This window comes from Podarcis liolepis, assembly GCF_965112155.1.
Source record: "Podarcis liolepis genome assembly, chromosome: 7".
NCBI classification, from domain to species: Eukaryota; Metazoa; Chordata; class Lepidosauria; order Squamata; family Lacertidae; genus Podarcis; species Podarcis liolepis.
In genome coordinates this window covers 54,771,617-54,795,584 of record NC_139561.1, presented here as the reverse complement: position 1 = coordinate 54,795,584, position 23,968 = coordinate 54,771,617, and the positions used below count along the sequence as shown (strand labels likewise).

General features: G+C 43.8%; 1 protein-coding gene across 5 annotated transcripts in view; it reads right to left on the bottom strand.

Annotated features, from left to right (window-relative positions):
• Window positions 1-23,968, bottom strand: part of SF3B3 (splicing factor 3b subunit 3) — a 33,706-nt gene that overhangs the window by 9,243 nt on the left and 495 nt on the right. For 3 of the 5 annotated variants that reach the window (XR_014528783.1, XM_083514923.1, XM_083514925.1), the window contains exons 2-17: window positions 23,104-23,209; window positions 20,891-21,217; window positions 19,560-19,732; window positions 17,922-18,063; window positions 17,120-17,232; window positions 15,117-15,254; window positions 14,835-14,938; window positions 13,882-14,047; window positions 12,129-12,224; window positions 10,880-10,952; window positions 4,871-5,022; window positions 3,919-4,074; window positions 3,354-3,509; window positions 2,196-2,339; window positions 1,478-1,600; window positions 631-785 (exon numbers count right to left, since the gene is read on the bottom strand). Coding sequence is in view for 4 of the 5 variants with exons in the window: in XM_083514923.1 (XP_083371049.1) it covers window positions 631-785; window positions 1,478-1,600; window positions 2,196-2,339; window positions 3,354-3,509; window positions 3,919-4,074; window positions 4,871-5,022; window positions 10,880-10,952; window positions 12,129-12,224; window positions 13,882-14,047; window positions 14,835-14,938; window positions 15,117-15,254; window positions 17,120-17,232; window positions 17,922-18,063; window positions 19,560-19,732; window positions 20,891-21,217; window positions 23,104-23,173 (2,288 nt within the window). In the remaining variant the exon portion in view is untranslated. The remainder of the gene's footprint in view (window positions 1-630; window positions 786-1,477; window positions 1,601-2,195; window positions 2,340-3,353; window positions 3,510-3,918; window positions 4,075-4,870; window positions 5,023-10,879; window positions 10,953-12,128; window positions 12,225-13,881; window positions 14,048-14,834; window positions 14,939-15,116; window positions 15,255-17,119; window positions 17,233-17,921; window positions 18,064-19,559; window positions 19,733-20,890; window positions 21,218-23,103; window positions 23,210-23,968) is intronic. The other 2 variants (XM_083514924.1, XM_083514926.1) reach the window with 1 other exon arrangement.

Below are 23,968 nucleotides of genomic sequence, written 5' to 3'. Positions count from 1 at the left end.
CTGTGGGAGCCAAAAAGTTGCAGACATTAAGCTTATCCCAGTGAGCCACCTTAAAGGAACTAAAAGGACATCCAAGCCACACAATGGAGCCTCCCTGCTGGGCAAGCATCTGTGGCATGAACAGGCAACCCCCTTTAGTATTCAAGATCAGGATAAACAGCTGCCTCCTGCCCCTGAAGAGAGATCAAGCAGACCTTCAACAAAACCAACATGGCTGCTATTTCAGAACCACCTGATGCTTTGTGAAAATGTAGCGAAGCCTTTGAAGTGAACACTCCACAGACTGGCTACCACCAAGGAATAATCTCCTCCCAACAACCAGTCATGTTTCAGGTGGGTTGCCGTGGGTGGGTGGCTGCCATGTACAGCTCTCCTTCCCATCTTGAGCAACTGGGAAGGAGGCCAGATCAAGCCACTCAATGCAGAGTGGGTAAGCCACCTTACCATGAAAGGTCATGTAGAAAGGAAGCGTTCAGGGCAACCCTTTTGGGCACCAGCTGCCCCTGCTTTGCACAGGAAGGAGCTTGGGACAGACAAGCAAGACAGACAGATAGTCCTGTGTGCCAAGAGAGAAGGCAAACAGGTTCCATTATTTGTTTCCTTTCCCACTGCTGGCATTTTGATACGAACCTCAGTGTGTTTGTTGAGATGGCTACTATGCCCTCTGGACACTGCTCTGAAGCAAAGCCAGAGGCAAACTCCAACGTTTCATATGAGAGGGGTGTTAAGTGGAAGCGGGATTGATAGGAGTAACTCAGCCAAGAACGGCTTGACATGGCCAGCACCTGGAGCAGGAGGAAAAGAAGAGAGAGAAAACTCAGGGAGAGAACAGCAAATGGGACAGAGCAGTTCACACCTCTGGGAACCAAGCTGGCTGCCTTCTCCTCCTAGCAGTCCACAATCAAAGGCTCTGTTGGCAGAACTAATTACAGGCTCTAGGAGTCCCCAAGCCAGCAGCATAAGAGAAGTTGTGAGGGGGCCAAATTGAGATTCCTGCATTGTATGGTGTTGGACTAGATGACCCCCAGGGTCCCTTCCAGCTCTACAATAATATGATTCTGAAGGCCACAAGCCTGGCTACTTTATCACCAACTTTCAAAAACACCTTGCACTCTGTAAATCAGGTGCAATGACTACAGCAGCAAGAGCCAGGCAAACAAAGGACATTGAGTACTTCTTTAATGGCCCCCTCCCTTTCCCACAAGCAGCTAAAATAAGCAGGATCCAGAAGCAGGCCAAGATATTTCCTTTCCCCTGGCCTCCTCAACACTCTTGTTTGCTCCCTCACTCACACCCCCATCCAATAGCATGTATTTTCCCTCTGTACCAGACAGTAAACAAGGAATTTAGTTGTGAACTCATCCCACCCCAAATTTCTAAAAGATCTTAGTCACCAGATTCACAGTCCTCCTGAAGTTTTTGCTCCTCCCCCTCCAGCTTTTCATGAGTGCACTCCTCTGATTCCCCGCTCACTCACCGCTTCTTGGCCTTGCATCCGGACTCGGAAGAGCTTCACAGGGCGCGAGCCCAGATACCTGGTCCTTGTGTCAGAGAGGTCACCAGTAACTGGATCAAGGACAGTTCGGAGAAGCACACCGTTCTGGGTTACAAGGGCAGATGAGCAAAGCAAGGTGTGGGGAGAGGGACAAGGGCAGGCAGAGAGAAAAAGAGGCACCAGATTAACTCGGAATACCAATGTATCTTTAGCTCCTGACTTCAGAAGTCTTACTATTTCCAGGTTCTCTCTGGCATGTACAAAATTAAGCACAACACTGCTACAAAGCTGCTGTTTCCTCCTTTAACAAACTAAGAAAAGGCTTTTTTGTGAAACAGCTTAAAGTGTAGGCTACTCCCACTTCCCACCTAAATACAAAGACCCCTGACCCGCTGGAAGATGAGCTTTAACACTTCCATCCTCCTCCCTGACAGACAGAAGGTATCCTTCACAATGGGATTAGAGTCTGCCTTAATCAAGCGGGAGAGGGCTCCATTCCTCGGGAGCTCTGGAAGAGTGAAGAAGGTGACAGGAGGGATGCAGTGTTCCCTTCTGGCAGGCCTTCTGGGAGGGTGTGCGGAATGGGTCTCTATACAGTTGTACAAACTCAAGAGCATGGCTTCTCACACAGTCCAGTCAAATGCAGCAAGACCTGGTCCAATCAAGGATCTAGCAAAGGTTCTGGGCGGTAACTGCTCACCTGCAAGCCAATGTTCAGGTACAAGAAGCCAATCGAGCCCCGCTCTCCCAGTTCATCCTGCTTCTCAGCTCCACCCATTTCCACAATGCACAGTGATTCTGGCTGGGCAGGGAGAGCTTGCATACTCAGCGGCTGAAGACAGTCCTAAGGGATGGAGAAGGAAGACACCATTACTAAAGCAGAGAGAAAGAGCAAAGCATAACACATAAGGTCTTTGTTGCTACCCTGAACCAATTTAGACATCAGGTGAGGAACTGTAAATGGCCAGATTCTCCTTTGTACAAAATTGCCTGGCACATTTGAAGGAGAAGACTAGGCTGACCTGCCAATTTTCTATGTAGCATTCAACTACATCCCCCTGCAGTCTGAAGAGATAGACTGAAGAAGCACATGGCAATGTTGATTATGCCAACCAGCTCAAAGTGTTTCTCCATTTGGAGCAATCTGTGGGAAGATTCATTTCATCTGAGGAAGTCTTTGAAGAATCATTTTTAGCTCTGGCCTTCTTTTAGGCAACCCAGTATCTTCCAAAAGTTTGGAATACAACTCCCATAATCCTCAGCCAAACTGGCTAAGGCTGGGGTGAGTTGTAGTCCAAACCATCTGAAAAGTCACCAGGTTGGAGAAAGCTCGTGTACAACATACACCTTGATTATTGTGAATTGACCTATTATATGGCCACTGATGCATGACCAGAGGCTTGGATGCTCCTTATTGGCATCAAGCCCTTTGGAATGCCTGAACCTTCAAATTAAGAGGCAGGGGTATCAAAAAAAAGGGGGGGAGGGGAGAGAAAGCAACTGCAGTTTGGGTTGGGAAAAGAGCATGCTAGAGTTCAGCTGGAGTCAGCTAAAACTGGAAGACATATTGGGGGACTGGAGGAGTAAGCCATCCCTTTGGGTTTCTGACAAAGCTCCAGCAGTTGTATTGCCCACTTTATGAGTCTGCTTGCTTCCAATATGCTCTCCTTTCATATTAGGAAACAAACCAAAGTCAGTCTAGTGCATTCTCACATCCAAAGAAAGGAAAGCCCTGCTAACCACCCCGGAACTTCCTCTCACTCAGTTTTTATTGGGGGGGTGTAGTTTTGGTTACAATACTTTAATTCGGGTCAGCAAAGGCTTAGCTACAGGCAAGCGACTTTCAGGAAGCACTTACAGAGGGGTCAAGGGAAATGATGCGCACAGTGTTGTCCACCAGCCCAACAGCAAGGAACCGGGAGCGCTGCTCTCCTGGGGGAACATTGGCCAAGCTCATGCACACCACGTCAGCAGACATCTCCTTCCTCTCTGTGTATTCATTCAGCTGTCCTGACTGGTGTGGAAAAAAGGCACAATGGAGGAAGGAAGTCACACCTGGATTAGCAGAACCAGACTCGTTTCAGATCAAGAGCTGTGAAGTAAATTCTTTGAACCATGTATGATGACAGGTGACCTTGCTTGCTTGAAGCCTGGAGCACTTTGAAGAACACCAAGTTTATCAGAGATAAGCTGGTCTTAAAAAATATGCCAGTCTCTGCAATGGCCCACCAAAGCAACCCCCGAACACCCACCCAAATGGCACAAATCACCTGAATGTTATCCTGCACAAGAACCCCTGAAATGAAGGAAAGCAACATAAGGAGCTCAATAATGCTGTGATGCAGTTCTCATTTGTTTCCACTGCAAGCCTAGTCTGCAAACCCTCATGAAAGTCACATCTCCCTCCAGCTAAGTTCACGTACCGGGTCCATCTCAAAGTAGACCAGCTCTCCCCCTGTCAATGCGATCACCACTTGTCTCTGATTCACAGCACATTTGACGATGGTTTTCTTCCCTGGTGTTTTCCACTCATTAACTCTTTTATCTGCTCTGATGTGCCGGATGCCATCAGGATAAACCTAAACAAATACAGAAATAAGATGCTGAGTCAGTCCACCTGACAGGAAGTGCCTTTGCTGTTCTTTCCATTATTAGGTTAGCCTTGCAAGTCAGTTCACAGAAGTTATCAGCCTAGCCTTTTAAATTTTTTTCCTAAACTGCTTGCTCACATACAGTTTTTTACTGTCATTTGGACACACCAGAGGTCAACAAGGGAAGCAGAAGCACCAGCACCTCTTATCTGGTTTACAAAAGCTTACTCATCTGTAACCCATTTGCCACAAGTACGTGGCAAGATTTCCATGCCTACCTATACAGCTTTTTAGTTTGCAAAGTGATCTATAATCTTTATCTCATTCACACAACTAATTTCTGCTGTTCACCATCAAGTGCTCTCATTATATCTAGCTGAGAGAGGGCAAAGTCAACAAACAGCAACTTGAAAAGTGCCACCAAGGTAAATGATCAAGATTCCACAAGCTCCTATCTACCTTTAAAAACAAAACAAAAATCACAGGGAATATTAGTCTATGCAACCAGTTAAAATAATGCAGTAGAAGACTAAACGTTTTTAGTAAGAGCGGAACACCAAGGGAATCTTACTTTGAAAGGCTCTTGAAACAACCCTTTCCCAACCTTAAAGGTGACCTTATCCTCTAGCCAGTTTGCAGTCACAACTATTAAATTAGCTACCACCACCCCATCCATGCCAGGAGAGCACCACAACCAAACCCTCTCTCCTTGCATCTCTCGAGAAGGCCAACGGGCCTGGCTGCAAAAGGCAAGCAGAACACTAAGAGGTAAAAGGCCCCTTACCTGCACCAAAGCATCATCTCCCAACAATGAGCAAGACAAGGTGGGCGTAGTACCAAGGAATCCCGAGTCTGTAACCTCCTCTACAGTTTCTCCGATAGACAGTACCAGGGTGGCATTGACGAAGGACACAATGATATAGGCATCAAATTCATCTAATTACAGAAGAAAGAAGACGGGTGCCAATATTTAGAAGGTCAAGAAAGAGGTTTGTAGAACAGATATGGACAACAGGAACTCTTCACAAAGGCTACTACAGTTATTTCCATCTTCACCATCACACACAAGTTCATGACAAGGGGGCAGCATGGCCTTCAGACACTTGGACTGTGGTAAAAGGAGAAGAATACTCAAAGCACAAGGAAGCTACAGCAAGAAGTGTGGACCTTCTTTGAGAGCCTCTCCCCCCCCCCCCATTTATATTGTAATCACATCTGGGTCAGAATACAACTGGAGTGAAAACAATTTCTTGCTCTCCTCCTAACCACAAGAAAATGATCAGACAAGATGTTTATTCCTGCAGCCAACAGAACACTTTATTCTCATTTGCTCTCTCTAAATCACACACATAAACAGTGTATCTGTCAAACAAAAATTGTGATGTAGATCAAAATAAATCCCACAGGTTAATAAAAATACACCAACCCAGACAATGTAACTTAACTAAAACATATGAGATGCAGCTAATTTAGTTCTTTTTAAAAAAATGATGGGAGTTGGCAGGAGGGATAACAAAACACTATTACGAAAACAATGAACTAATGAAGCAGATGGAAGCTCAGAGAACAAATGGTTAGCAACCTCTCACAGATTTTAGATCTTTCCACCAGAAGTTAATAGTAAGAATCCACACACCTTCTTTCCACATTCCAGAAAGGGAAAAAAAACCAGAATGCCACTGAACTATTAAGCACCAGATCAAGGAATCAGAGTCAGAGCAGGCTTTTGCAGAGCTAGAGAAACTTCTATGGCTTCACGGGTATAAATTGCATTGAACCATCAAAATGCAAGATTAGAAGCCACTAGAAAGAGATTTGCCCATGGTGGCAAGATCCACACTTCTGCATCAAGATGCTCTTCTCTTTGCATCTTCCCACAATGGAGCCCTACAGGAGCTCCAGGTCAAGCAGTTGTCCTCCCTAGAGTTCAGGCTTCCACAATAGATGCTAAGTAGCAAGTCCGGTTTAGTTACCAGCAAAAAGGGGATTTCTTGTTCAAGGGGCAGAAGGGAAAGAATTTGGCTGCAGTTTTATGGAAATGAATGGGGGCAAAAAGGAAGAATTAAACAGCAATACTGCCAAGGATGGAGATACCAGGGGGGCAACATGGATTCAACTGAAGTAAAAAAAAAAAGTGGAGCTGAAGAAGAGACTGTAATGTTAACTAACATAGTGTCCACTCAGCTTGGAAATGGGTACATGAACACTTTCCAGTTGTCTTCTATCCATAGAAACAAAATAGCTTATTCACAGGTTTTAAATATAGTGCCGGAGATTACACAGGATTTAGACAATACATAGATATGTTAATATGAATTGTAATTGGCTGTAAGTCGCTTTGGGTTGCCTTGGGAAATATAAAGTGACCAACCAATTTAATAATAAACAAATAAATATGTAACATTTTAACAGACACTTCGCTGTTCAGTTTCCTCACATTCACTCTGCCAATGAAACCATTTAGAAATTACCACTATAGCAGAAAACATTTCCCCTGCTGGTGCAATCCCCAGTAGCGCTGCAAATACCCCCCAAAAGAAAGCCCTGCAGGGACACGGCCAGTTAGGGTAGAGAATACTGAGCCAATGGCCCAATGGTCTGAATGGATACAAAGCTGATTCCGTGTTCCTGTCACCTATGCTTGTGTAGCTGCATTCCACGTTAAGCACTCTCCAGCTTGGCCTTTTACAGGGGCAGCACACAAATCAGGATCTTAGGCTGTATATTTCTTTTCATCTGTAGACCACCAGCTTCAAAGAACTCAGATATGGAAAACAGCCATTCTAAAGAGTTAAATACCAACAGTGGACAGGCCCACCAAGCTCACAGCCAATCCTGTGGAGGCAGCAGGCAAAGGAACAAGCAACTGAGCAACTCATATAGGAGGGCTCTAATTAGTTCAGCTTCAATGTCAGAAACTAGATACAGTAAACTTGTAACTTACATATATTTAATTTGTGCGAATTCAGCTTTATGTGCTTGGCAAATAAATTAAAAGGGGGGACAGGCATCTGTGACACTTTCACAATATCCTCCAACATGTTTTGACTATATGTGATTTTGACTTTCGGTGCTATCCCCAGAACGTAAACACCCCCCCCCCCCGCATAAATTTCAGGCTTACTGTATAGCCTTCACCAAACTGGTGTCCATCCAGCTGTTTTGGGTTGCAGCTCCCATCAGCTGTGCTGGGGAAAGCTGATAGTTCAAAACAGATGAGAGGGCCCTAAGGCTGGCAAAAGCAAAGCCATTCACACTTTTACTTGCTGACCTGAGTGGAACTCACTCCCACCTCAGTGCAGAAGTCCATGACATGTGCTCCACTCTGTCACAATAAAACCTAAAACCGCCACCCAAGTCCTCCACAGACTCCTAACACAGTTCCAGATCGAGACACTCAGGTGTTCAGATTCACCCACGTCATAAGCTGGATTTGACTGTAATGGATGCACAGGGTTCAGCAACACAGGCAGCAAGGCTTCCTTATTCACAAAGCACCCCCACTGTCCTCAGTCTGCTGGCACCCAACAGCTGCCAGAACTAGCTTTGGGGGGCGGGGGCACTCCTGGACAACTATCAGGGTTCCCATGAAGCTTCATCCCTCATGTGCTTCCCCCACTCTTTTTATCTACACAATTCAATTTACCCCTTTTAAACACAAAAAACAAATCAATTATATGGAAAATCATAGTGTCCGAGGTTCATCATGGACTAGATTGTTAACAGTATCATTAGCACTGGGAATTCATTCACATACATTATTCTTTGTTGAGATTCCTTTCTTGTTGTTGCAGAAGTAATGTGTTAGATCTAATAAAGTGCATACATGGCTTTCCTAGCCCAAACTCTCTTGGAAAAATTCAATGAAACTTATGCCCAGTGTCTGGATGCTCCATAAAAGACAGCATCAGCAAAGTTTTGAGTAAGGGAGAGAGTGATCACAGCAGTACTTGAAGATCACTGTTTAAAAGTTGCCGATTATGCCCGCGATCTCATGCCTCTTAACTTTGCACATGGATTTTAACTGCTGCATAAACTGCTGTATTTAAATTGTCTTGTAAGTCATTCTGTGAGCAGCAGTGAAATGGTAACACCACACCAACTTCCTGTGAAAGGCAGGGGAAACAAGTCAAGCCACAGAGGAATCAAGACAGGCAAGCAGACCTCTTTTCTCCTTCTCAGCACAGAGCAAGGTGAGGCCAACAGGGTGAGTGAGCAGACAATGTCCATCATATGTCAACAGTGCATCAGAGACAGCTGCCTGTATTGTTCATTTTGTACCCAGAGTGGGAACTCTGGTAAGGAACAACAGTCACTAAACCCAGAACTCTGGGGTGTAGAAGGATATGGTATAATGAATATCTAGACTTTAACATCTCTAAACGTGAACTTGGTCTCACCACCCCCATTAAAATACTGGAATGCCCAGGACCAGTGGGCAAGAACAGATGGCAGTTCCTTAGTTACAGGCATGTGAAGCTTAACTTTATCTTGTGAAAGGCCCCAAGGATGTGGAAAGCAATTGGACAGTAAAAGCCAGTTCTTATCCCAGAAGCTCAGGAGAGGGCTGAGGACTCAGGTGGTACTTGAATACTGACTTCTTACATAGTTTGTTGACAGAGGTGTTTGCAAGAAAAGTAATTTAAAAAGAGCCTCAAAGTTGTGCCTCTTCCTCCCCCCTCCAGTTACAGCCCTTGGCTGTAGGTACACACCTGTGGGAGGGGATCAGCACCTCCACCACCAGCCACCTGTGGAAGAAAAAAGAAGGCTTGGTATTGGTAGTAGCAGGGACCACATACCAGCCAAGGTTAGTTTTTGCTTGGAAGGGGTTCATATGGAACACATGTAACGTGAGAGAATGCAGAACTTCAGAAGCACAAGCCAGACACAGGCAGGATTACCACATTATGACCAAGTCAGTTTTGTACTACTGGCCTGGTTTGCACACAAAGTGAAGTCATTGTTTGTTTGACCATGTATATGGCACAAGTTGTACCACAGATAATAAAACAAACCATGACTTTCTTTTCCCAAGTTTGGTTTCTTTTCAAGCTGATCTTGCCACATGTCTTTGTAGCTTGGTAGCTTTGTGAGGAGGTGGTGAGATGGCCAAAGAAATAGTGATTGAGGAAATGTGGTGGATTCATACATAATAGCAAGCCGTAATTAAAAGCTAAACAAGGTTCCAAAGCCAACAAGAACCCACGGCTTCAAATTGTGGTTTGTTGGCAGTAAACAAACCATAGTTAAGCCACTGGGCAGGGTACAACCCAACCATGGTTTAAGAAACCATGGCTTAGCATTTTTTGGACACCAAGCCATTGCATTAACACATTACATGGCGAAAACTGGCACACACCTGGTTAGAGGGAGCCATTAATAAATACTAAGTGCATCAAACAACCTTGTGCATGATGCAAAACTGAACCAGTAAAGCTGTCCTCCTGACCAATGTATTCTACTCAATCACACTGTAACGTGAGAGCTGGGACTCACTTGGGTCACCCAAACATTTATGAGGCACTGAAGTCCACATATAATAAATTTATTTTCACACATGGAACAAGTTGGATGGCCATCTGTCATGGATGCTTTAGCTGAGATTCCTACATTGCAGGGGGATAGACTAGATGGCCCTTGGGTCCCTTCCAACTCTGAGATTCTAAATTCCACTCCATGAAAAACCAGCTGCTGTCTGGGAAAAGTCTCACAGGGGCATTTTTTTTCCTGACCACCAGCCATGTGAATGACAAGCAACCCTTGCAGGTCAGGAAAGCATTTTCAGAGCAAATCTTGAACTGCTGAAAATATAGAAAGGCTGATCAAAACAGGTCCTGGCTTTCCAAAGTTCTGTGCTAGCTAGACAGCTGAGAACAGCACAGATGTCCTGTCTGAAGACCATACACACTTTTGACTCCATCACAGAGGACAGATTAATATATGAAGAAAAACAACAACAAACACACACACACACACACACATACACATGAGGAGCAAGGGCCTTCAGCAAATGGCAAATGCAAGTCAGGAGGGGTACCTGGTTATTTCTCAGACATGCCTTCAGGGAAGGGCATTACAACTTCCCCTAATTCCAAAAAAGCACAATACTCTTTCATGATTAAGCAAATGATGTAGTATGAAGAGTCATAATTGTGCTGTCCATGGAGCTTTTGAGCGAAACAATCATGTTACCGCCATAAGCCTAGGATTGTGCATTAAGGCCTCTTCTTCTTCCACAGACAGGTCAGGTTCTATTGCAATAATACACCCCAGGACAGCCGCCCAGGTTCATTGCCCCAGCAGAGATTCCAGGAACACACAGAAGGTGTAGTAGCACATAAGATACCAAAGGCTGTATGGCAAAGACAATTCCAGTGAAAGGCGGGGGTGGGGGCTGAAGGAACACCATGAGTGGTAATGATCATGATAATATAGTACGAGACACCAAGAAAGGCCACAACAGTGAGCTTCAAAGGCAACACTGCCAAGAGAGCACTGAACAGAATGCACTACATCCATAGCAAGAGGGGCAACAGCACTGTCAGTGCTCCTGTTCTCAGCAGGGAGGGGCTCCTAAAAACCTACAAACAGGCAGACTTTCTCTCCGAGTTGGTATGTGCAATTTTCACACAACATTTGTGCTTACTCCAGTTTAAGAATGAAAGTCATAATCCTGAGGCGGGTAGATGCTCTCCAGGCAAAGACAGCTGAACCAAGAAAGGTGACTTGTAGATGAACAATGAAACTCAATGTGCCATTTACCGCTGTATTTGCATCACAGAAGACTTCCTACCTTCAACATGCCTCCTCACTGTCCATACAGCATTGGGGTTACCAGGCAACTCTGAGACGGCCATTTCAGATACCTAGAGAAAGACATATTTTATTAATGCTAAAAAGCTTAAAACAGAGCTTTTCTCCACCAAATAAAAAGGACCTAATTATTACTATTACACAGGAGAAAACAAAAGAATTATTCTGTCCTCCAACCACTATAAAAATGCTTTACACTGAACCCAACCACTGGAAAATCTAGCTCAGTATATTTCTCCAAAATCCTTTTTAAGCAGGAGATTCCAGTGATTGAACCTAATACCTTCTTCACCCAATGCACATGCTATTTATGACTTCTTATCACATTCTCACACAGTGCAGCAAAGGTGATTCACCTACCTGGCTCTAAAATCCAAACAAACCTTGAGATCAGTTAGGCTTACATTCTAGCCCAGGCGTAGGCAAACTCGGCCCTCCAGATGTTTTGGGATTACAACTCCCATCATCCCTAGCTAACAGGACCAGTGCTCAGGGATGATGGGAACTGTAGTCTCAAAACATCTGGAGGGCCAAGTTTGCCTATGCCTGTTCTAGCTCTATTCAGGCATTACAATTTTCAATCCAAGCACACGGATCAGCTTTCCCCGTACATGAAACGGCTTTGCACATTATTATTAACATTTATATACCGCTCTATACCCACAGGTCTCAGGGCCCTCCATGTTCAGTAACATTGCTTTACCAGGGCTGACAATTGCAAGGAGGCTTACAACTACCCTTGAAACCTTCCCACTCAATGTAGGGTCAGCATGTTAGGAGTTGACAGGAGACAGGGATGGTGAGCATGGCCCCACACACTCCTCACATTCTGATTTTTGTTTAGGCATAATGCAGTGCCTAGCCCCGTGTGAGCCCATGAGATTCACAGCTGAGTGTTCCCAGCCCTCACCTGAACCACTCCACCACACTGGCTCTCCACCCTCCATCTTGACTACATTCAGACTGCATCAGCTTTCCATGGTTTCAAAAAGAGGCCTATCCCAGCCCTGCCATCCAAATCCTTTAACAGGAGACACTAGGGGCTGAACCCAGGAACTTTTGCAGAGCATGCAGTCAATCAGGACATATCCAGGGCAGCCCTACACCACCCATCACAAGGTCCCTCAGCTTCAGAATACACCAGTGAATCCATTCTCATCTAACAAAAAAGGTTTCACCTAAGAGGAAGATCCAGAATGGCTTTGCTCTTCATGTCCTGCCCTTCTTACCTCAAGTCCATGTCTAAGGACCCTCAGTGACGACCGAGGCCCCCTCCCACAGGCCACATATAACTGAGGGGTGTCTTCATTAGCCAGATCAGCTATCTGCACAGAAAGCAGCCAAGATGCAGGGGAAAGAGAGGAAAAGTGACAGGTTGTTCGATTAAGATCAGTTATCACTTTCAAAGCATCATAAATAGAGCTACAACATTTTACTCCCATTTGCATATGTGATTGCGGCAAAGGTTCCCACATTTGCCACTTGATAAACTGGTAATCTGTGTTAATAACTAATGGCAAATGACATCAAGTGGGGAAGATATTCCCCTGAATTAGTCTCACGGTTGGAGCAAACTTTTATGGAAGAGCTCATCTTCCAACCTTTTACTCCATGTTTTTCAGATTTCAACTTTTTGGATTTCCCTTCAAAATTATATTTAGGCTTTTTAATATATATATTCATTAAATTTTCAACAAAATTAACAAACAACAACACAATAACAACCACAAAGAAAATATATAAACAATATCAAATCCATAAAGTGGGATTCTCTGAACCCATGACTCTCCCACCCCGTTCCTTTAGTTTTCTTTTCAGCTGCATTATCATTTCTACTCCAAATTATTTTTTTTTACCTCAGATTTCCTGTACTATTTCTTTAATTTCAAGTATTTTAAAAATCCTGCCAATGTATTAACCTGTTTACAATACTTTTGCAAATACATAATAAACATTTCCCATTCTTTTTTAAATTTCTTGTTATCTTGATTTCTGAGCTTTCCAGTTAGTTTTACATTTCAGCATAGTCCATTAACTTTGGTTTGCCAATTATGCCGGTTTTTTGAAAGGCTTGCAGTTTTGTGAGGTATTTTAAAGTATTAATTTACATTTTAGTGTTTTGTATAAAATTACCTTTTTATAAATCAGGTGCCGCAAGTGGCTCCCCCAAAGGGTTTTGTTTCCACTCAAGACCTCCAATATTTTAGGCCTTTTTAAAAAAAAAAACCGTCTCACTCGTCATCTTCAGGCTGGTGCTTTCGGCTTCTTGTTACTGGAACAAGTACATGTTTATTATGTATTTCCAGTAACAAGAAGCCGAAAGCACCAGCCTGAAGATGACGAGTGAGACCTCGTCGAAACGTCGCCTAGACACCCCAACTCTTACACGGGAAGACACCCGAAGACACCAAAACCTGCATATATATATATATATATATCTGACTGCTCCCACTGGGAGTGGGCTCTCTCCTGACAAAATTCCCTCCCTTCAGATAGTCACTTCTGTAAAAATGCTGCAAAATGACCTACAGCTGGCACAATTTAATTATGCTAGCCCACTTTGCAAACTATTGGGGCGCATAAAGTGTTAAGTCCTGGGCCCCTAACAAATCCTGTGCAAAATTAAAAGTGGCAAAATTCAGAAGAGTGCAGTGCACTGGATACAACTCCCACCAAGTCAGACACTCTCTCATAGGGGTATCACCTCCTAACTTACAACCCAAAGTAGCAGCTGTGAAAATAAATGGTGGGAAGAGGAGAGACAGGCATGTTGCGCTAAGCAACTCTGAGGAAAAGTGAAATACAAACATGACAAAGAACTAACTCACCTGCTTTGCGTTTCTGATCTAAAGGAGTTTTGGAGACTTATACCATTTTTGGAATTATTCTCAAGGTCTAGTGGGCTATACAATGTCCAGCATCAGAGGTCAGCACAGAACCCAGCAGCTTGTCACAAGCTATGGGACAAAGCACACAGCATACCTGACAACACAAGATGGGAGACAGGCTGTCCAGTTCATCCACCAGCACCAAGTTCTTGAGAGGCCGAGGCTGGAAAAAGAATGTGTCTCCTTCCTCCAACGGCATGGCAGAGGAGAACTCTGGCTCCTCATCATCATCCCCCAGATGAGCAATCTGATAGAGGTAGCTGCAAAGAGAAGAGGGCCACTTCTGATGAAACTGGACCGTTTCCTCCCCACCCCAAGCTTTGCTATTTCAATTATGTCCAAGATGTAGGGCTGCTTGCTGAAGAAAACACTTTGAGGACAAAGGAGAGTAGCTGAGGGGCCAAGTTTAAGACACATCTTCACTTCCTTATTTGTCTATCTCAGGAGTTGTCAAACTGGTCCCTACCGCCCACTAGTGGGCGTTTCAGGATTCTAGGTGGGCAATAGGGGGTTCTACGGCACAAACTGAATCCTCCCTCCATCAAGCACTGGTGGGCGGTGAGGAAATTTTACCATCAAGAAAGATGCATTAGTGGGCGGTAGGTATAAAAAGGTTGACTGCCCCTGGTCTATCTGTAGAAAGGGCAAACAATACAATATGCTCTCTGCCCAGATCCTTTCTCTCTTTCTGTGAATAAAATATCACACCATGAGCTATATGTGTATAGACGTGTTTGGGCCTCACTGGCTAAACAAATCCAAAATTTTATCCCAACATAATAACTCACAACACCCATGCTTGCTTTAAGATTCTGAAAACAGGACATTGACACACTCCTTGATGAAATTAGCAAGATGAAACCAACCAGGCAGGCCATACCTGTGGTTGGTCGCAAGGGTCTGAGATTCGGCCACAACTTGAACAATTTCCAGATTTAGAGAAGGAAAGGCAGTCAGAACTGCATGTGTGCTTTGCAGAACATCAACAGCAGTACCAAGCATAAAAATTCAGCAACCCTTCAGAAAGAAGTCAGAGATTTCACTTACTGGTTTCCAAACTCAGAAGCCACAAAAAGGAACCCAGTTTTCAGAACACACATGGCAGCAGCAACAGGAACTGTATCAAAGTACTTGAGTCGAATTTCTGTTACCTGAAACCACCACAAATGAGTTACTGCTTGAGCTGGATGTGAAAGTTCACACATCACCCATTCTCCCTCCCTCCCTCCCCCTCACACACAAGCAAACATTTCTCTCTCTCTCACACACACACACACACACACAAACAAACAAACAAGCAAACATTCATGAACACAGCGGGAGACGTACCATGTCCTCATCAGTCTCCAAGGTGATTTTGAAGATGTCACCCTGCTCAGTCTGAGCCAAGAAGAAGAACATAGACTTGGTCTTGTGTGTAGCAGAGCAGACAAAAATCATGCCTCTTTCAGGGTCATCCAAGTCATTCTGCCAGAAAGAACAGGAAGTCAGACTCAAAGGCAGAAGCTGCCCTAATGGAATCATAGCTAGAAATCACCTTTGTTAATGGCTTCCCCCCTACTGCAAATATCACCCCTCTTTATAGCGGCTTTCCCTCACTGCTTCCTTCCATTCTGGGGAAGTTCTTCTCCTGCTAATCCTCCTTCGTGGGCCCTTCTGGGATGCTGCTCCCGACCCCTCCATCAAGCCACTTCCCTCGCTTCTTTCGCTGGGCTTTGCAGGAGCTATAAAACTCACGATCCCTGGGTCCAGCTCTCCCTCCCCCCCCCATCCTCACATATCAATTTCCAACATGATCTATTTATTAAATTAATTATATCTCCCAACTCTTGTCAAAGCACCTCAAGAGACCTTACAAGTAAACATTAAAACATAAAATTAAACTACCAACAAAAAGAACAGACAAAGCAATGGTTTGCAGTGGAACAAAAACATGAACCTTAAAACTGCAGCTCAAGGGTCTCAAACACCCTCTGAAAGAGGACCATTTTTAGTTGCTGCCTGAAGGCTAAAGTAACAAAGGAGACTGTACCCCAACTCCACCAGACGGGAGGTACAGCCCTCTCTCAGTAATGTCTCTGACTGTCTAATACAGATTTGCAATTTAAAAACCTCTAGACAGTGTCTTCTGTGTCCTGCACAGCACCAAGTACGTAATCACCAACAATGCTTGATCAGAAAGAAATGCCATCTCCACAATAAGCATCAGAGAAGAGACATCAACTCATCACATCAAGCCACAACAGCGTTTTCACTTTCAGTTTACAATTAGCAGTACTTCCATACTTAAGTAATAATTTCTATCATAATAGTTTCAGCTACTAGGAAATTAATATTTTTGTGGCTGGTCCTATAATGAGCCACTCTACACCTGGGTTCGCGTCTCTGCTCCTCCACATTCAGCTGCTGGGTGACCTTGGGCCAGTCACACTTCTCTGAAGTCTCTCAGCCCCACTCACCTCACAGAGTGTTTGTTGTGGGGGAGGAAGGGAAAGGAGAATGTTAGCCGCTTTGAGACTCCTTAAAGGGAGTGAAAGGCGGGATATCAAATCCAAACTCTTCTACTCTTCTTCTTCACATAGCTCAGGCTGAAGACTAGGCACCCCTACTCTCAAATGACCTGCCTCCATCACCAGCTGCTACTACTGCTAGCCATCCAACTGGGTCCTTCCTCCCATAAAGCAAGGATAACCCAAATGCTCTCCTTGGTGCCTATCTCACACCTTGCTCAGAATAAGGCACAGTGGGCAAGATCACCCTGCAAAGTGCATGCGTTGCTGCCATTTTGCTGTGATGAAAGTAAATACAAAGAGTATTTTCCACAGTTATGACAAAGTGGTGATGGAGTATGAACTTTCTAGAGCAACCTCATCCACAATTATTGCAAAGTCTACCAGTACAGCTGCTGGAGGTGGCAATGGTGGCCTGCCTGCCTGCCTGGCTCAGGCAGCACAGTCCCTTGTGGACTCTTCAGATATATTGTTACATAGATTCAAATTCCTAATGGCCCCTAAAAGTCTTAGCAAGATAATGAGCATTGAGAGAATTTTGCAAAATCATAAGTCAACCTTTTGCTGCCAGCTCTTACTAGCTGATATGGAAAAGGAGTTAACAAGTAAGGTGTGGCATGAGAAGACCCACTCCCCACTCCATGGAAGCCCAAGTTCACTAAGGACCTCAATGAAGTCTACATAGCTTTGTTAATAATGCATTCATCTTCATACAAATGCTGCGTTTTCTGGCCAAACCTGAAAGGTGAACCATTTTTTCAGCTGCCCAGAGAATGCTACTGGGATACTCCTTTAGGGTGAAAAAAGCTACAAGATCCTTACCCTTCTTCTGGGAATGGGACATCGGATATCTGGTTGGTCACCAAAGTTTTTGTAGGTGATGTAGTTTTCAGAACAAATCAGCACTCCACTGGGACCATCAGAACCTCCAGGGACTGACGAATAAAAGAAACATGTTGTAAGAAGCTGAAGAAGAGCAGCTGCAGCAGCTATAGTTTCGTCTGGTTCTTGCGGAACTGATTTACCCAAGGTACACTTGAGAAAAAACTGCACGTTTGCCACCATTTTCAGGCTGAAGAGAAGTCTGTGTTCAAGCAGAGGAAGTGAAAGCAAGAAGGGACTTGCAAATATCCGGTGTTTCTTTCAACAGCATGACCCAACCGGGTGGCAAGCCAGCTCTCCTACTCTGGCTGCCCCTCTGCCAATCCTGCCCTGTCCAGTATTGGCCTGGCTCCCAGACTACTTGGTAGTAATGTATTCGTGTTTGAATGTCTGCTGCAATAAGACAATGTCAAGGTTTGGGCTAAGGTGCAGACAATCACCAGGGTAGCAAAGAAAAGCACAGGAACGAGAGGGTTACATATGGTGAGCTTTCATGAATCTGATGGTTTCTGAGGTCTCCACTTTTTAACCTGCTTTAGGTTTCCAATGTAGAGCATAGAGTGGAAATACTTGTTGCACTTTTGTAAAGCATGGCACAAAAGCAACTATCAAGGATATGTACTTTTCATTCATCAAGTATGGCTTGAGCCTACAGAAAATGTGCATTTGTCCCAAGCAGTTCTCTTTCTGACATCTTAGGATAATGCCTTTTCCCTAAAAGGACTGGAAATGGTAGCAGTACCTGTAATGAGGAAGTTGCCATGTTCTTCCAAGGGTTCACTGTATTTCCTGACAACATGGTTCAAACCCAGATCTAACTCATAAAATGTCAAGGTTTGCTGCGTGTTGGCTGCCGCTTCTCCTGTGGGGTCATTGTCAGCTTCCTGTGGAAAACAATACATGTACCAACAATAAATTAGTGTCATACTCTGCCTCATAAGAGAACATACTTTTAGATGCATTTTTAACGTAAGCTGTCCTGGAAATTTCAACTGAAGAATACTATATAAATGTTCATAACAAAATGAAAAAATTAAGGGTAATAAAGCAGACTGAAAAGGTTTGCCTGCACTGTAAGCGAAGGTCCCAAAAGAAAAACTGCCATGAATAAAAAATTTAAATATCCAATAGTTCAGAAACTGATTATTCAGTCTGCCACCTGCCTGTTTATCTGGTGCAGCAGCTGACCCTATTGCCACAAAATCAATGGAACGTAATATATAAGAATTACTTATAAAAATTAAAATTATGTTTTGTTCTTTGTAAACCATCCTGTGACTATTTTGGTGAAGGGAAGTACAGAGACCTCTAATATAAACTTATAATCAAACTAACCAATAAAAACACATCAAAGCACTTCAAGAGACATCCATACAACTCCTGTCTTACAGTGCCTGTCCCACATGTATCCAGAGCTGACATTAACTTAAATAACCAACACACATTCTCCACCTGCCTCCCCAATTCCTCTACTGTTTCCCTGTGCCTGTTTTAGAATGGAAATCTCTTCGGTTACAGGAATATATCATACCGGTGCATAAATGACACTATATACACAACAAATAGTAATACTGTTGTTGTTATTAATATGCCTCTAAGAACAAGGGACGCGGGTGGCGCTGTGGGTTAAACCACAGAGCCTAGGACTTGCCGATCAGAAGGTTGCGGTCCCTGCTCCTGCCAACCTAGCAGTTCAAAAGCACATCAAAGTGCAAGTAGATAAATAGGCACCGCTCCGGCGGGAAGGTAAACGGTGTTTCTGTACGCTGCTCTGGTGCGCCAGAAGCGGCTTAGTCATGCTGGCCACATGACCCAGAAGTTGTACGCCGGCTCCCTCAGCCAATAAAGCGAAATGAGCACTGCAACCCCAGAGTCGGTCATGACTGGACCTAATGGTCAGGGGTCCCTTTACCTTTACCTTAAGAACAAACTACTAGTACAAATTCAGGTGAGGTGCCCTCTGATCTTAGGCTGTGTTCTCTCTAAGCCCAAAGTCAAGGACTTGGGCACCTTTGGAGAGCACTTGCTCTCCGCAATCGCTTGCTTGCCCACCAAGGCCTGTTTCCCTCCTTGCCCTTCTGATCTGTTTATGTACTCAGTCATGTGACTTGCCTAACTCTGATAGTGGGGACCTAACCCATGGTTGCACTGGAGGCCTCCTCCACGCCATCCAGAGAAATCTCTATTTTGCTGTATTATGGAGAATACAATGAAAGACAGCTTATTTATAAGAAGGGCATACTAAGCATATTGGAGAACTTGAAGATGGACAGTTGACTTTGTTGACAAAGAGTCAACAAGGTGTTAGTTGCATTTTTTTAAAGAGACACACAAACAGTTGAGCAGGGAAGAGTCACCAGAGAGACGAATTCCTCAATACCTCATAATCCATTTCCAGACAGGCAAACATGGGATTTTCAAACCCCACATCTACTCCAACTACATGGTAAACCAAGGTGTTGGCTTTATGCGCTTCTAATGGGGAAGAAATTGTAAGTCGGGCTGCGGCATCCCTGTTCAGAATGTACACTAGCTTCTGCTTCTCAATGGCACCTATGAAGAGATAGACAGAGAGAACATTAGGAATACAGAAGCAGAAGATGTCTGCACTTTAATGCTTAAGGTGCCCAATCCCTACCCTTGCATAAGCAGGCCTTGCAGCCCTCTCAAGGCACAGCAGTTTTCCCCTGCTACTTTCCTGTTGGAAGAACCAGTAGTTGCATTCAGATGTAACACTAAACCAGTTTAACATTAGAAGTTGAACAACAGCAGGACTTGGGTTTCGCACACCCATCCTCTTCTGGACTACAAGAGCCATAACTGCCATTGTCATAGTGCAGCCCCACATAAAGGAAAGGTGGCATTAAGGTAGCTGCATACGCTCTTAGAACCATGGCAGTGGAGGCTCACCTGAAGACACCTTTTTTCTCATCACAGGATTGTAAACAATTAGAAAACCATGTTCAACATTCAATGTTTTTACAGATCCACTTTAGCTACTAAGATTTGTATCAAACCCCAAAATTACATTTCAGCTTTAAAAAAAATGGCATGATGCATGCAAAAGAAAATGGGCATTTATGATAAGAACCTGATCAGAATTGGATCCAAATGTCTCCATGTCTTATGTCAGAGAAGAGACATGAATTCCTAATCATCACTTCAGGGAAGAGAAAACTGTTGCACCAGATACATAGGGCTCAAGTGCTTTTCTTCAAACTGACACCCACAGAAGGCTCCACTTACACCCCATTAAGCAAACTTAGCTAGTTCAGTTTTCTAATTCAGTTTCTAGTTCAGTTTTCTGCAGTCATCCACATAACCACATCAAGTACCAAATGGGTAGCAGGAAAGTATTTTGAAATATACTACATTCCAACAAATTCTTCATAACATGGAATCACCCTGATTGGCTGAGTAAATCTAGCTGGAGTGGCTAAGAGTATAAACTGGGAATCCCTGGTCTAAATATCAACTCAACCACAAACTCACTTAGATAGCCTAAGGAAACTCACAACTTCTCAGTTCCCAATTGCAACACAGATCTAGTTGCACTGGGATCGCCAATAAAAGCACTTTTGATTGGAGCAGTTTCAAAACCTAAACCAAGGATAGAAAAACCAACCAATGTTTCTTATCCAAATCATTTCTCCCATTCAGTTATTCAACATTATTATACAGCTACCACTGAAAACAACCATCCCAACTTACTGATCATGACAGCTCGCCCCTTAGGATCCACAGCCAAATACTGTCCAGGAACAATTCTGCGACAGCCACTCTTGCCAAAGGTTTCCTGGTGAATCTTCTCAAACACATTTTTTGAGGGCTGATATTCCAAGATAACAATGCGACCTGAATCACTGCCCACCACAATGTAGTCTTTGGTTCCACCAGTTAATCTGAAGGCCATGAGAGAACGAATGATTCCAAAGACTTCCACTGTCAGCAAAGTATGAACTTTTCCTGTGTTCGGATCAGGACGAAGCAACTCCAAGATTTTGCCTCGAGAAACAACAATTTCTTGTTGTTTGGTACCTAAAAAGAAAAGAAAAACCTGATCAGTCGAAGAGGAAGATGGCCAAAGCATCAGCACTTCTCTATCAAACCTCCCATTGCTGCTTACAAATTCAAAAGTGCCTTGTAGGTTTGTTTTCCCTACCTGAGTTGTGACCACTTTTTACAGAGAGAACACATAAGTAGTCATTCTGAAATTGTGATGCAGACCAGAAATCAGAATGCCAAATCTTGAATCAGAATTAGAGGTCAACAGACAAGTTGCTTACTTTTCAAAAGCATATTGCTCTGCTATGATGTGTGGCCACTTAACCCTGCCCTTCCTTGCCTTTTGATAAGCCAAGGAGAAAAGTGAATGTTGCAAGCCTAACCACTGCCTGATGTCTGAAGAGGTTCAGAAAACTTAGTTTATTTGGCCCAGAAAAATATGACAAAATTGAGATCCCATATTCTACAAGAATCCTGAAATACCAGGGAACATTCTGGAGCAGATCATTAAGAAAACAGTCTGTGAGCACCTAGAAAGGAATGCTGTGATCACCAATAGTCAGCATGGATTTCTGAAAAATAAGTCATGTCAGACTAACCTGATCTCGTTTTTTGACAGAATTACAAGCCTGGTAGATGAAGGGAACTCAGTGGATATAGCCTACCTTGATTTCAGTAAGGCATTTGACAAGGTGCCCCATGATATTCTTGTAAAGAAGCTGGTAAAATGCGGTCTTGACTATGCTACCACTCAGTGGATTTGTAACTGGCTGACTGACCGAACCCAAAGGGTGCTCATCAATGGTTCCTCTTCATCCTGGAGAAGAGTGACTAGTGGGGTGCCACAGGGTTCTGTCTTGGGCCCGGTCTTATTCAACATCTTTATCAACGACTTGGATGATGGACTCAAGGGCATCCTGATCAAATTTGCAGATGACACCAAACTGGGAGGGGTGGCTAACACCCCAGAGGACAGGATCACACTTCAAAACGACCTTGACAGATTAGAAAACTGGGCCAAAACAAACAAGATGAATTTTAACAGGGAGAAATGTAAAGTATTGCACTTGGGCAAAAAAAATGAGAGGCACAAATACAAGATGGGGGACACCTGGCTTGAGAGCAGTACATGTGAAAAGGATCTAGGAGTCTCGGTTGACCACAAACTTGACATGAGCCAACAGTGTGACGCGGCAGCTAAAAAAGCCAATGCAATTCTGGGCCTCATCAATAGGAGTATAGCATCTAGATCAAGGGAAGTAATAGTGCCACTGTATTCTGCTGTGGTCAGACCTCACCTGGAGTACTGTGTCCAGTTCTGGGCACCACAATTCAAGAAGGACACTGACAAACTGGAACGTGTCCAGAGGAGGGCAACCAAAATGGTCAAAGGCCTGGAAACGATGCCTTATGAGGAACGGCTAAGGGAGCTGGGCATGTTTAGCCTGGAGAAGAGGAGGTTAAGGGGTGATATGATAGCCATGTTCAAATATATAAAAGGATGTCACATAGAGGAGGGAGAAAGGTTGTTTTCTGCTGCTCCAGAGAAGCGGACACGGAGCAATGGATCCAAACTACAAGAAAGAAGATTCCACCTAAACATTAGGAAGAACTTTCTGACAGTAAGAGCTGTTCGACAGTGGAATTTGCTGCCAAGGAGTGTGGTGGAGTCTCCTACTTTGGAGGTCTTTAAGCAGAGGCTTGACAACCATATGTCAGGAGTGCTCTGATGGTGTTTCCTGCTTGGCAGGCAGTTGGACTCGATGGCCCTTGTGGTCTCTTCCAACTCTATGATTCTATAGTATCGCTGCCATTCTAAACAAAATTGCAGGTATACAACTTCAGCAGAAATACATGCTATGTCTAATATCAGACTTTGCTTTCACCTTTCACCTAAGCTTTCAGTCATAACGGAGTACCTGAAAAGTTGCCATGGATGGCATAACTGATCCCGGTGGCTCGCTGCAGAGTTAGGTTATAAAGGAACATGGTGCCGATTGATATCACTTCACCTCAGTTCACCTGCTGAGAAAAGGAAACCAAGCAGTTAATACACTATGCATGCTTTTTTAAACTTGTTCAATTCTGACCACACATTTACATAAATGCCAGTTGGTGGAGAAAACTTGAACGTTAAACCCATTTGAGAGATGCTTCATATGAACACTTCACAGACTGAAAAACCTTAACGAGGTGGTTTTTCCTTCCTAACTTTCCACAAAGCAAAATGTTCTTATGAAGGAAGCAAATGTTAAAACTGAAAGTAACAGGCACCCTGAAAATATTTTTTTCCTAATTTTAATGATGAATCAACATCAACTTGCAGTTTCACTGGAGGGGATACAAACACTTTTTACAATTTGTTAATTAATAAATTCACATATTACAATGGAGCAGACATTCCCAGAGTAGCAGCCATTAAATCTGCTGCATCTAAAACAACTAAATATCTTGTGGCATGTTAAAAACTTAAAACATTTTTATGATATAAGATTTTATGGACTAAAGTCCAGCTCACCAAAGTTATTTTAAAAAGTATTAGACAACTTAAAAGATGTATGGCATGGTCAGGGAGAACAATTTTAGCAGGCCTTATTTCTGAGTAGACATGCACAAGACTGCACGGCTGCATGAATCCTGACCACATTCACTTTCGAGTACACATGCAGTAGGGATGGGCGGAGAGAAATAAGTCTCTTACAAATAAAGAGCAGCACCGTCCTCTCCACGTTGACTCAAACGTAAGTGCCACCCCGCTCAATGCGGCTTCCACCTCCACAATAA